General features: G+C 39.5%; 1 protein-coding gene across 2 annotated transcripts; it reads left to right on the top strand.

Moving 5' to 3' along the window:
• Positions 1-4,807: 4,807 nt before the first annotated feature.
• On the top strand, positions 4,808-10,520 carry LOC121796566. 2 transcript variants are annotated; one of them, XM_042195390.1, is made up of 10 exons: positions 4,808-5,148; positions 6,611-7,088; positions 7,402-7,551; positions 7,662-7,791; positions 8,105-8,203; positions 8,392-8,439; positions 8,575-8,667; positions 8,783-9,061; positions 9,132-9,469; positions 9,775-10,520. In XM_042195390.1, the coding sequence occupies exons 3-10, from the start codon at positions 7,447-7,449 to the stop codon at positions 10,384-10,386; spliced, it is 1,704 nt and encodes a 567-aa protein (XP_042051324.1). In that variant the 5' UTR covers positions 4,808-5,148; positions 6,611-7,088; positions 7,402-7,446; the 3' UTR covers positions 10,387-10,520. The 2 variants fall into 2 exon arrangements, with proteins under 2 accessions (XP_042051324.1, XP_042051329.1); XM_042195395.1 differs by having other exon boundaries at positions 7,639-7,791.
• The last annotated feature ends 1,823 nt before the right edge of the window (positions 10,521-12,343 follow it).

Raw genomic sequence — 12,343 nt, 5'->3', positions numbered from 1 at the left:
TACTCTTTATTGATGATTATTCCCGCATGACCTGGATTTATTTTTTGAAAAACAAACACGAAGTTTTTGATAAGTTTGTCGATTTCTATAACCTTATTCAAACCCAGTATAAATACACCATCCAGACCCTTAGATCGGACAATGGAGGGGAATTTGTCAACAATAAAATGCAAGAGTTTTTTCGAACAAGAGGCCTAGTTCACCAAACCTCGTGTGCTTACAATCCAGAGCAAAATGGGGTAGCAGAAAGAAAAAACCGTTACATCCTTGAAATCACCAGGGCGCTCTTAATAGACTCCAAAGTACCCAGATCCTTTTGGCCAGAAGCTATAGCAACCGCTGTCTACCTTATAAATCGACTACCCACTGGCATACTTAGCTTCAAAACTCCCTTACATATTTTTTCCCAGCATTTCGACATCCCATCCTCATTATCCCTTGAACCCAAAGTTTTCGGATGCTCGGTCTTTGTCCACATTCCCAAACATGAACGTTCCAAATTTGATCCCTGCGCCCTAAAATGTGTCTTCCTTGGCTATGGGAAAAATCAAAAGGGATACCGATGCTATGACCCAAAAACCCGTAGAATACATACCACCATGAACTGTGATTTTGTGGAAGGGGAATACTTCTACACCCAATCTAGTAGTCAGGGGGAGACACAACCTTCAGACAATAGTCCAAAGAATGACCTCCTAGATTGGCTAGCGGACACACAAAACCACCAATTAGGGGGAGAGCCATCGGGGGAACCACAGACAGGGGGAGAGTCACAGCCAAGTCCTGTCACAGACATTGGTCCACCTGAGGAAGCTAGCAACACCGCCGGGCCATCACATCCAATAATACAGAGCGACGAGCAAGGTGACATGAATCAACAGTCAACCCCGCCTTCGATTCCTGAGGTAACCAGTTCAGATTCTGATAACATACCTGTGGACAGTACTAACCTTGATAGCGGAAATAATGAGGAAAGCGGAACCAGTGGAAGTAGTGAAAGGGATCCATACGAGTTGCCCCCAAGGAGAACAAGAGGAGTGCCTCCTCAACGGTACTCACCGGACTGGAGGGGAAGGAAGGCAAAATACGCAGTATCTAGTGCTGCGCAAAGTCACCTATCAGAAATGGCCCGGGCCTTCGAGACTGCTCTATATGAGGAAGAAGACATTCCACAATCTTTTGAGGAGGCAAGCAAACACAAACACTGGAGAGAAGCTATGAAAAATGAAATAGATGCTCTAGTCAAGAATGGCACGTGGGAGAAGTGTACGTTGCCAAAAGGAAAGAAGTCAGTTGGATGTCGGTGGATATTCACCATAAAAAGAAGAGCAGATGGTTCAATCGAGAGATACAAGGCGAGACTCGTGGCAAAAGGATACACCCAAGTATATGGAGTGGATTACGAAGAGACTTTCTCCCCAGTGGCTAAAATGGAGACTGTTCGAGCACTCTATCTGTAGCAGCGTGCAAAGACTGGAATCTATACCAGTTTGATGTGACGAACGCGTTCCTACATGGAGAGCTAGAACAAAATAAAGAAGTATACATGGAGGTCCCACCAGGCTTCGCCGGAGAATTTGGAGAAGGAGAAGTCTGTCGACTGCGGAAAACCTTGTATGGGTTGAAGCAGTCTCCCCGGGTCTGGTTCGGCCGGTTCTGCCAAGCCATGTTCAAGCACGGATACCAACAAAGCCAGTTGGACCACACACTTTTCACAAAAAGGAGAGACAACAAGGTAACATGTCTGATTATTTATGTTGATGACATGATTATCAGTGGAGATGATGTAGAAGAAATCCAGAAGTTGAAGGAAAATCTGTTCAAGGAATTTGAGATGAAAGATTTAGGAGCACTGAAGTACTTCTTGGGGATAGAAGTGTTGAGATCCAAACACGGAATATTCCTAAGGCAGAAAAAGTATGTTCTAGACCTGCTAGTTGAAACTGGTCTCCTCGAATGCAAGCCAGCTGTCACTCCAATGATTCCCAACCATGGTTTGAAGCTAGAAGACGGAGTGGAACTCGCAGATCGAGAAAGGTACCAACGGCTGGTCGGAAAACTCATCTATCTCTCACATACTAGACCCGACATTGCATATGCCGTAGGCATCGTAAGCCAGTTCATGCACAAACCTCAAGCTAATCACATGGAAGCCGCTTTAAGGATAGTGCGTTACTTGAAAGGCACTATAGGATATGGAGTGTTCCTAGCAAAACGAGAAGACCTGGAGATTGATGGATATACTGATGCTGACTGGGCAAGTAATCTGGTGGATAGGAAATCTACAGGGGGCTACTTCACTTTCATAGGGGGAAACTTGGTTACGTGGAGGAGTAAGAAACAAAAAGTGGTGGCTTTATCCAGTGCCGAGGCCGAGTTTCGAGGAATGAAAAGTGGACTCATGGAAATCCTATGGCTAAGAAGGCTACTTACAGAAATTGGCTTCCCACCTACTCGAAAGAGCCAATTGTTTTGTGATAACAAGGCTGCGATTAGCATCTCTGAAAATCCGGTACAACATGACAGAACAAAGCACGTGGAAGTTGATCGGCACTTCATTAAAGAAAAATTGGAAGGAGGAATTATTGAGTTCCCATTTGTCCATTCGGAAGAGCAACTTGCAGACATACTAACCAAGGCGGTTCACCCGAAAGTCTTTAACGAAGTATTGACCAAGTTAAGCATTGGAGATACCATTGCTCAACTTGAGGGGGAGTGTCAAATACACCAAAGTCAAGAATTACCAAAGGAAGAGAAGTAATTAGTGGAAGATGATATGTAATTGATATGAAATTAATATGCAATACATAGTCCTAGAATAGAATGATCTATTACCTAAATTACATTGTAATTCTACCTTTAAGTAGGGGAAAGAACCGTTTGTTACACAGATTACAATAATACAATAACAATCATCTTCTCCAAACGTTTTTTTTTTCTACTCTAAATTACCCTATGAGTCGCCTAACTCTCGATTACCATCGTTAAGACCTTTTGAACAAATGCGTCAAATATTGGCACAATCACTTGAAGAAGATCGACGACGGGAGGCGGAAGAAGCCGCGCCTCCCCAACGACGCTCCCGTACGTACATCCATCGTAACCGGGAGGAAGCCGCCGCAAGGTTAGTACGCGACTACTTCTGCGATAACCCGGTTTGGGGAGATACGTACTTCCGTCGCCGTTTCCGCATGGGGAAACCGTTATTTCTCCACATCGCGAATACTTTGGCAGCCCGGGAAGAGTTCTTCCAGGGAGGGTTCGACGCGGTCGGCCGTCCCAGCCACACGACGCTGCAGAAATGTACTGCAGCAATCCGCCAGCTTGCGACTGGACAAACGGCCGACATGTTCGACGAATACCTCCACATCGGAGACAGCACTGGGCGAATGTGCTTTGCTCAAATTCTGCCAAGGCGTCCGGGCAGCCTTCACCGACGAATTTCTCCGGAGGCCAAGCACGACCGATTGTCAGTTCCTGCTCAACCTTCACGAAACAGTGCACGGATTCCCCGGGATGCTCGGCAGCGTCGATTGCATGCACTGGCAATGGAAGAATTGTCCGGTGGCGTGGAAGGGGTCCTACACGAGCGGCCACAAAGGCACCCACCCAACCGTTATACTCGAGGCCGTTGCCGACTACCGCCTTTGGATCTAGCACGCGTACTTCGAGGTCCTCGGGTCGAACAACGACGTAAACGTGCTCCAACAGTCCGACCTCTTGACCGAAGTTTTGGATGGTAAAGCGTCGGCGATCAACTTCGTCGCCAACAACTGGCTTTATAAAATGGGGTACTATCTCGCCGATGGCATCTACCCGAAGTGGCTTACCTTCGTGAAGACGTGCAGTGGGTCTACGAACCCAAAGCATGCTCTTTTTGCGCAGAAGCAGGAGGCTGCTCGCAAGGATGTGGAGAGGGCGCAGAAGCAGGAGGCTACCCCCCGCTCGTACGTGGTTCATGGAGAACAATGTCGACATCATGTATACGTGAATCTTGCACAACATGATTGTCCAAGAAGAAGGACCCGAGGCGGGAAATTGGTTCGACCCCGAATCCCCCGGAAGCTCAACCGCAAGTAGTCCGCCTCGAAGTGGAGCGCATCCGTCTATACAAGAACGGTTATCTGTTCGTGCAAGGACACGCGACTCTAGCGCCCACACCCAACTCCAACAGGATCTAATTGAGCACATTTGGACAAACTTTGGCGGATGAAATTATTAAAATTGTGTACTTTTATTTTTTTAGGATTTTAATTGTGTGCTTTTTAATTTTTTTAAGTTTAAGTTGTAACTTTGTTTTAATGTTGTGTGTTTTTTAATAAAGTGTGTGTGTTTTTTATTAAAGTGTGTTTTTTTAATTGAATTGAGTTGGAAATAAAAATAAAAAATGAAATTGAATGAATAGTAATTTAAGGAACAGTTAAGGAACGGTTAAGGAACGGAGGGTTGCAGGTTCCGTTCCTTAGTTAAGGAATGGAGTAAAATAGTACAGTGGGGCCCTCAAATAGTAGTTTAAGGAACGGTTTAGGAACGGTATAGGAACAGCGTTGTGGATGGACTTAGCTCTGGTAGATTGTCTTTCTCATCGCATTTCCCAAATCTTCTTCCATTTCCCCCAAACTCTTAATTTGGGAGTAGTAATTAATTATGAAAAATTGGAAGTTATAAAACTAAACCGAGTCTGGTAGATTTATACAAGAGCGGTTATATAATAGGAGTATAATTTTATACTCCTATTAAAAAGTTCACCTCGATTTTTGCCAAATAAATCAGTTTTTCCTCCACCAAAATTTGTAGAGCAAAACATTCTACTAAAATTAGTGGTATTTTATGAATGAAATATTATCTGCATACGATCAAATTTGAGATAAAACACTTTAATCTTCGAATATAATAGTATAATATTATTTCACTTATTTATTAAATTAAAGTTTTTAAAATTTTATTAAAAAATATTTCGTAGCAGTAGATGAAGAATCAAACAACAATTCTGAACTTGAAATCCATCAGAAACAGCACACACTCCACAGCAACCGAAATGTTTGAAGATGCCCGCCAGATGCTCGACGAAATGCCAAACCGACCAAATGCATCTGTTCACCCTATCATTCTCCATCTCATGATGCAGGCTGACTTGTCTTTCTCAAGGTATGCTTTTTATTTGTGTTGATTTAGTGCTATCTCTCAGCTACCAATTTATGAACGTTAGGGATCTATCTTCCTTTCGCTAGATACATTTCGCACAAAACATAAAGTTTGTAATTTATTTGCTTTTTGCAGTAACATTAGGGGAGTTTTTCCTACAAATATGGATAGTATCTCCATTTCTCAGCTTTGTAGCTAATAGTATTTCCTATTGCTAATTAGAGATCATACATATATCTTAGTGATGGGGTACGAACTAAACAAGCCCAATAACAGTGACGGCCCATCAGCCCAGAGCCCAAGAAAGAGTATCTGTTCGGCACCAAAGAGTTCGGCACGACCAAAGAGTTCGGACTCAGCCTACAGCTCGGTAAAAGCCGACCAGTCAAGCTCTCCTCTCAGATCGGCAAGAGCTGATCGGTAAAGTCCAGCAGTTCGGTCTCAGCATTCGACCGAACTAGGAGTTAGTGGACTCATGAAAGGCCTCCACGACCTCCACTATACCCACGATCTATTTAGTGGTACGAAGCAGTTATTGAGCAGTTATTGCTCACCCACGATCTTGTTAGTGGGGCTGCAAACCACGACCTTAGTTCAATGTACAAATAGAACTTAGATCAGGTTTTGGGTTAAGCTCTCTAGAGATAAAATAGCATATAGCAAGTCTGTGTTGTAAGCTGTAATCCCAGATCAAGCAATACAATCTTGCCCTCCCTTCTTCCCGTGGACGTAGATTTACTTCAGTAAATCGAACCACGTAAATTCATTGTGTCGTAGTCTTTATTCTCTACCAGCATTTACAAACATCAGAAATTCGCGGATCCATCACTTAGTGATTACATTATCCGATTGATAGGTAAGGTTACCCAATAAATTTTATTGAGCAGGAGAGGAATCAAGGAAAGGTGCGAAACTGGCAATCTTTTAATGAATATAATTATAGAAAACGTTCATAATTTAAAATTTTCGTTGAGTTAGAGACAATTGTTCCTTGATTGTTAACGGGGTAATTAAAGAGTACTGCTTTAGTATTTTCAATGGTTTCTGTTAACATAATCTCTGTTCTTCTTTATCATTTTTATATGACGAATCCCATACTTTATAACCTCAGCAAAGTGAAATGAAAGATCAAAATAATACAGTAATGGAAAAGATATGGAATAGCTTGCTTGTGGAGAAACTGAGTGAGAAAAGGACTAACTTTACAGCATTTCTAATTTATCTTTTGGAACTCTACCCAAAACTATACTACCTTTTTTTTAACTTTTGAATATAATTTGTCAGTTTAGCGACGTAATTCTCTTGGACATACTACTTTTATAATGCTCCTTCTCTATTCCTCCCCCCCACACACATACATATATGTTACTCCTCCATAGTTGAGAGTTCTGCATTGAATCAGAGAGAAAAAATGAGTGATCAAGAAAGCTTACGTGATGATCTGTTTAAACTCACCATGCAACAGAAGTGGGAAGAAGTGGCAAAGATATACAAGGAAAACAAAAGTGCTCACACTCTTAAGCTCACCAAATTAGAGGACACAGCTTTCCATATAGCCATCTCCTGTTACAATCCGAAAATCCCCAACCACGCCCATGAAAGATGCACCAAGGAAATGTTCACCTTCATGAAGGAATGCGGATCAGTATCCGAGCTGGTGAGGATGCATAATGTGAGAGGAGACACCCCTCTCCATCTTGCAGCTGCAGTTGGATGGGAGGCCATCTGCTGACAAATAGCTTCATTGGATCCGAAGCTCATCGATATCCGCAACAGTAATGGTGAGACTCCTTTGTTCATTTCAGCTCAGCACGGCAACCTTCAGACATTTATCTCTCTCCATGGCATCTACAACCATGGCAAGGATAAGGGTGATGAGTCACTCTGTCGGAGGAAAGATGGAAATACGGTCCTGCATTCTGCGATTTCTGAGGAATACTTCAGTAAGAATATTTTGAGAATCTGAGATACACAAACGTTCTATATTTTCTATTTTTTCCCCAAATTTTTGTTTGAATCTAAATACAACAAACTATGTTTTTTTTTTCTGATTTTTTTCTGCCGAATATACTTTTTGTCTAAATTGAAGATGAAGTGGTCGTGCTGAATTTTTTTTTATTAATTTGATTATAAATACACGAACCTTCAAGATTTTCTGATTTTCGGAAATTTGTGTATTTACATGCTTACAATCCTATATATGTACATATACATGTAGATTTTGATGGTGCTTAGTTTGCATTATTCTTGTTGCAGGATTAGCATACTTTATATTGGAGCACTACAAGAATCTACTCAATTATGTTAATGTTGATGGAGAAACTCCTCTTCATGTCTTGGCCAGAAAGCCTAACTTGTTCAAAAGCAGCTCACAGCTTGGATTCTATGAATCAATTATCTACCATTGTAAGAAACCCTATTCATCATACTTGGCTTCTCTCTACATATATAATTGCCAGTGTTAATGGAATTCATTTGCGATCTGTGGATAAGTTGTATTTGTTGATAATCTGAAGAACCAACCAATACATAATCCAAAGGACACCCAGATTGATGAAATAAGTGAAGAGAATTTCCCAGAAAATTACCAGACATGTATGAGAATCTTCCATCTATTATGGGATCCAATTTCCAAGAGCTATAAAGGTGATGATCATCAATGAACTTTATATTGGTTTAGTTTTTCTCGAGTAAATAATAGGGATACTAGCCATTTAATCATGAAGTTTGGTCAAGCTTGAATTTGACCAAACTTCATGATTTGAATGTTTACTATCCCAATATAATATAATGTTGGACAATCTAGATGCGTAAACAATTTGCACGTTGAACGTGTAGTTTTCTACTGTGTAAACTACATGTTCAACGTGCAAATTGATGATCATCAACGAACTTTATATTGGTAAAGTCTTTGTTGAGTAAATAAATCATAATACTACTTTGCCTTTGGTATTTCCAGCTGGTTGTTTAAGATCCGAGAGAGAAAAAAGTGCTCCAACAGATCCAGAAGTTCCACCTTATATGGACCATGGAGTTCCAATATATGAAAGTTTCTTAGGTAAATACTTATAACTTAAATTTCATACCTTCTTTTATTGAAAACATTTTGCATTGAGAAATCTCTACCCGTGCAGGTGCTATTCGAGAAAAATTAGCCGATCCAGATTTATGCATTATTCTATAAAACCTGTTGGTTATGTGTTTTTGTGAAAAATAACTAGGTTTTTGTTTACCCTTTGTCTCCAGGTGGTTGCTCAAGATCCAAGATAAAAAATTCCCCTTTTACTAATGAAAGTATGCATTAGTTCCTTTGTGACATTGAAAGTTTATTTACAAGAAAATTGGATGAAAATTGTTGTATCTCATATATACATTTCTTGCTAATAATTGGATGTATTGATATCAAAGTGTTTGGACTTTCTGTTTCAGCCAAAGTTTATGATTCCTATCCTCCCAATTACACTACTTGCATTTCGATTTTCAAATTTGCCACGAAGGTCATCCTAACAATTCTTGGAGTTGGTAAGTTCTAGTTTCAGATGCATCATATCTTCTTATTTAGGATTGATTCTAGTTTTAATAACATCAATAATAATTTTTTAGCTCACTTAAGAATATGTACATTTGTTTGGTGCAGGATTCTTGAAGATAAGAAAGATTCATGACAAGAGAGTTCGACACTCTCATGCGATGCGGATCATGGACAAAATGATCGAGATTGAACCAAGTTACAAATACAACAACAATGGCCAGCGCCCAAGCCATCTCCCAGAAGCATTCGGTAAGATCCCCGATATCCCTCCCAATGCTGAAGAACCCCAAACTACAGAATCCAACAGCCCAGCCATCAGTTCCTCAGCTAAAGATCAGCAGCAAAACAATGGTAGTAATGATAAGAAAGATCAAAACCAATCAGGTAATAACTTTATCTGTTTCATTTACTGTGTAAAGCATCTAAATATGAATCCATTTGAGGTTGATTGCAGGAGACGAGAAGTCTAAAAGTGTAGTGAAGGACACCTCACTGTTAGTAGCAGCTAAAATGGGAATCCCAGAAATGGTGAAGAAGATACTTAGTGCAGTGCCCATAGCCATCCAAGATCAAGACTCGGAAGGGAAGAATGTGCTGATGGTGGCAGCAGAGCACAGGAAAACCAGTGTTTTTGACTTTTTAGTGCAGAAAAAGCTCCCAGATTATGTGTTTCATCATTTTGATAATGAAGGAAACAACATACTTCACCTCGCTGCAAAGCTCGGAGAGAAGCAGCCATGGCGCATTCCCGGTGCTGCTTTGCAGATGCAATGGGAGATCAAATGGTACAAGGTACTATACCAAAAAATTCTACATATATATATGAGTCGATACGAGATCATATGATGACCATAAGGTTGTTGTTTGCCAACACGATGCATGAACAATTCTCGGGGCACAGTTCAATAGGAGAAAGCTAGGAAATCTGTGATTGATCATACATTTTATATATTAATTGCTCCATAGAGTATGTATTATTTTATCTATATTAATTAATTGAATCTCAATATCATAATCTAGGTTATGTATCATTCATATGATTCGATACGAGATCGTATGACGATGATAATGCTGTTTTTTTACAATTTGCAATGCAGTATGTGAAGAGCTCAGCTCCAGCACAGTGTTACAATCACCCCAACACAAAGGGTGAGACTCCAGCCAAGATTTTCACACAAACACACGAGAATTTAGTCAAGACAGGAAACGAGTGGCTGGTAAAAACCTCGGAATCCTGCTCCGTCGTGGTGGCTCTCATCGCCACGGTCGCATTCGCCACCTCCGCCACAGTCCCCTGCGGGCTAGACCAAACCCAAGGCTTCCCTATCATGAGAGACCGCAGAGCCTTCGACGTCTTCTCCATCGCTTCACTGATCGCGCTCTGCCTATCCATCACGGCCCTCGTTTTCTTCCTCGCGATCATCACTTCCCGATTCGAGGAGCACGATTTCAAGCAAAACCTGCCGAGGAAGCTGCTGATGGGGATGAGCTGTCTGTTCTCGGGCATAGCAGCGATGCTGCTGTCGTTCTGCGCGGGGCATACTTTCATACTGAGGGAGAAGCTGAGGATAGCGGCGGTGCCTATATACGCAGTGGCGATGTTACCGGTCGTGCTCTTCGCCATCGGGCAGTTGCCTTTATACTTTGATATTCTCTGGGCTGCCTATGTCAAAGTGCCGCTGCGCAGCTACAACATCTTCCATCACTAGAGATCTATTATCTATACATCTGTAACAGATTTGAAAGTTGAAATTTTTATATACAACTTTATTACTAGTTTTCATTATAGTATATGTTTAATGTGTTATGAAATGCTACTACTCATTTCCCAATGCAATCTGCAATAATCTTCTATACATTAATTTTGTAGATTGTATTACTTGGTACTCCATATTTTATTATGGTATGGTGAATATTTTAGATATAGAGATGCTTACAATCTTACGCAAAGCAATCAAATTTAGTTTAATACTCCATATAGTCTTTCCATTTTTATTCGTCCACTAAAATTAATAACATGCTAAAAAATGAAAAATCAATTTCAATTTATTACTCACTTTTTTATATTTCTTTCACACACTTTACCTACATTTTCTTTTCCCTTTTATATTTTATTAATTACTTTCACATTACAAGTCTGGATTATTTCTGGTCAACAGATAAATCATCAAATTAATAATTTGATCTCATATTAATTTTAAAAGCACGTCTCCGTATCATGAAATTGATTGGCTCTAATTGTAAGAAATCTTACAAATTTTATTTTCTTTACATGAGATCCGAGGATTAATTTGCTTCTTTCACAGTAAATATATCATAAGAGTATAAGCATTCTGTATTAATTTTAATATTCACCAAATATTTTCTGATACAGCCACTCTTATATAAACGTCAATAATCAAGCCATTGATCATAAATTATAAGTATTTCTCAAACATTATTCATTTTATTGAGGAGTTAGAATGGGAGATTTGGGCATAGTGGAAGAATGGGGGAGAGTGGAAGATTGGGCAAATCTAGGGCATAGAGTTGATTATAAACTTCAAGCTCCACCTCACTATATAAAAATCAATCTTAACAAGAGTCGTAACCGTCTCAAAATTACTACAAAATCTGACAGTGAGAATGAGATTCACGAGAATTCATTGGATGGAGTGGATTGTGGAAAGCTATCCATGGACTTCATGATCAATGTCTTGACATGTATATTTCCCAAATAGTAAGAGTCAGAAATTAAACTACATGCTTGCATTTGAATTAATTTAGCACAATCTAATGTAAGGTACTACATTATTTTATGACGAATAGATTTATTATTTTTTTATATGATTATTACTTATCATATTGTCTAAACATGGTAGAATCAAGATCCATTTCTTTGTTTTATACACTCATTTGCCCATTAGGGGGAGCGGTATGCAAGCCATTTTAAGGTTCTTTTAATCGAAATTGACTTTTTTTAATGGGATATTAGCCCCTAATATCATGAAACTTTCAAAAAGTTTGGTTTTTTTACCACGAATTTAAAAATTGACAAATAATATCATGAACTTTACTCGAGTTTGTTATTTCCCACAAACAAAAAAATTTCGGCTAAATTAATTGATTGAATAACAATTTTGGAATGTGTACTACAAGAAAAACTATCCTCAAATATTGAAGAATTTGAAGCTCTCGAAATTGTTGTCGATAAATTAGGAAAAAAAATCGGTATCATGATATTATTTTCTATAACTTTTTTCGTTGGTGGGAAATAACAAACTCGAGTAAAGTTCGTGATATTATTTGTCAATTTTAAAGTTTGTGGGAAAAACCCAACTTTTTGAAAGTTGCATGAGGCCAATATCCCTTTTTTAATTGGTTAATACTCCCTCCGTCTACCCGTTATAGTCCCATTTAGACTTGACATGAGTTTTAAGAAATTATTTGACTTTGTAAAGAAAAATAGGAAATGAGTTAGTAAAATGTGGACCTCACTTTTATATATTAGTTTTATATTATAGTAGTATTGATTTATGTGAGGTAATGATATATGTGAGTGATGGAGTTCATTTATTTAAAATGGATAAAAAAGGTAAATGGGACATTTTCTTCACATATGGAGGGAATACTACCTCCCCTACCTCCGTCCACCAAGAATAGTCTTGGTGATGGAAGACACATGTT

This window comes from Salvia splendens, chromosome 1 (genome assembly GCF_004379255.2).
Source record: "Salvia splendens isolate huo1 chromosome 1, SspV2, whole genome shotgun sequence".
In the NCBI taxonomy this organism is placed as follows: domain Eukaryota; kingdom Viridiplantae; phylum Streptophyta; class Magnoliopsida; order Lamiales; family Lamiaceae; genus Salvia; species Salvia splendens.
Note: the sequence above shows the minus strand (reverse complement) of the source record. Positions and strands in the feature narration are given on the sequence as shown.

Bases quoted from the DNA above. Each gene is read 5' to 3' on its own strand.
- LOC121796566 (XM_042195390.1), top strand. From the start codon at position 7,447: ATGTTAATGTTGATGGAGAAACTCCTCTTCATGTCTTGGCCAGAAAGC. The intron at 9,062-9,131 runs GTAATAACTTTA...GGTTGATTGCAG, and splicing joins GAAAGATCAAAACCAATCAG to GAGACGAGAAGTCTAAAAGT. The intron at 9,470-9,774 runs GTACTATACCAA...TTTGCAATGCAG, and splicing joins GGGAGATCAAATGGTACAAG to TATGTGAAGAGCTCAGCTCC.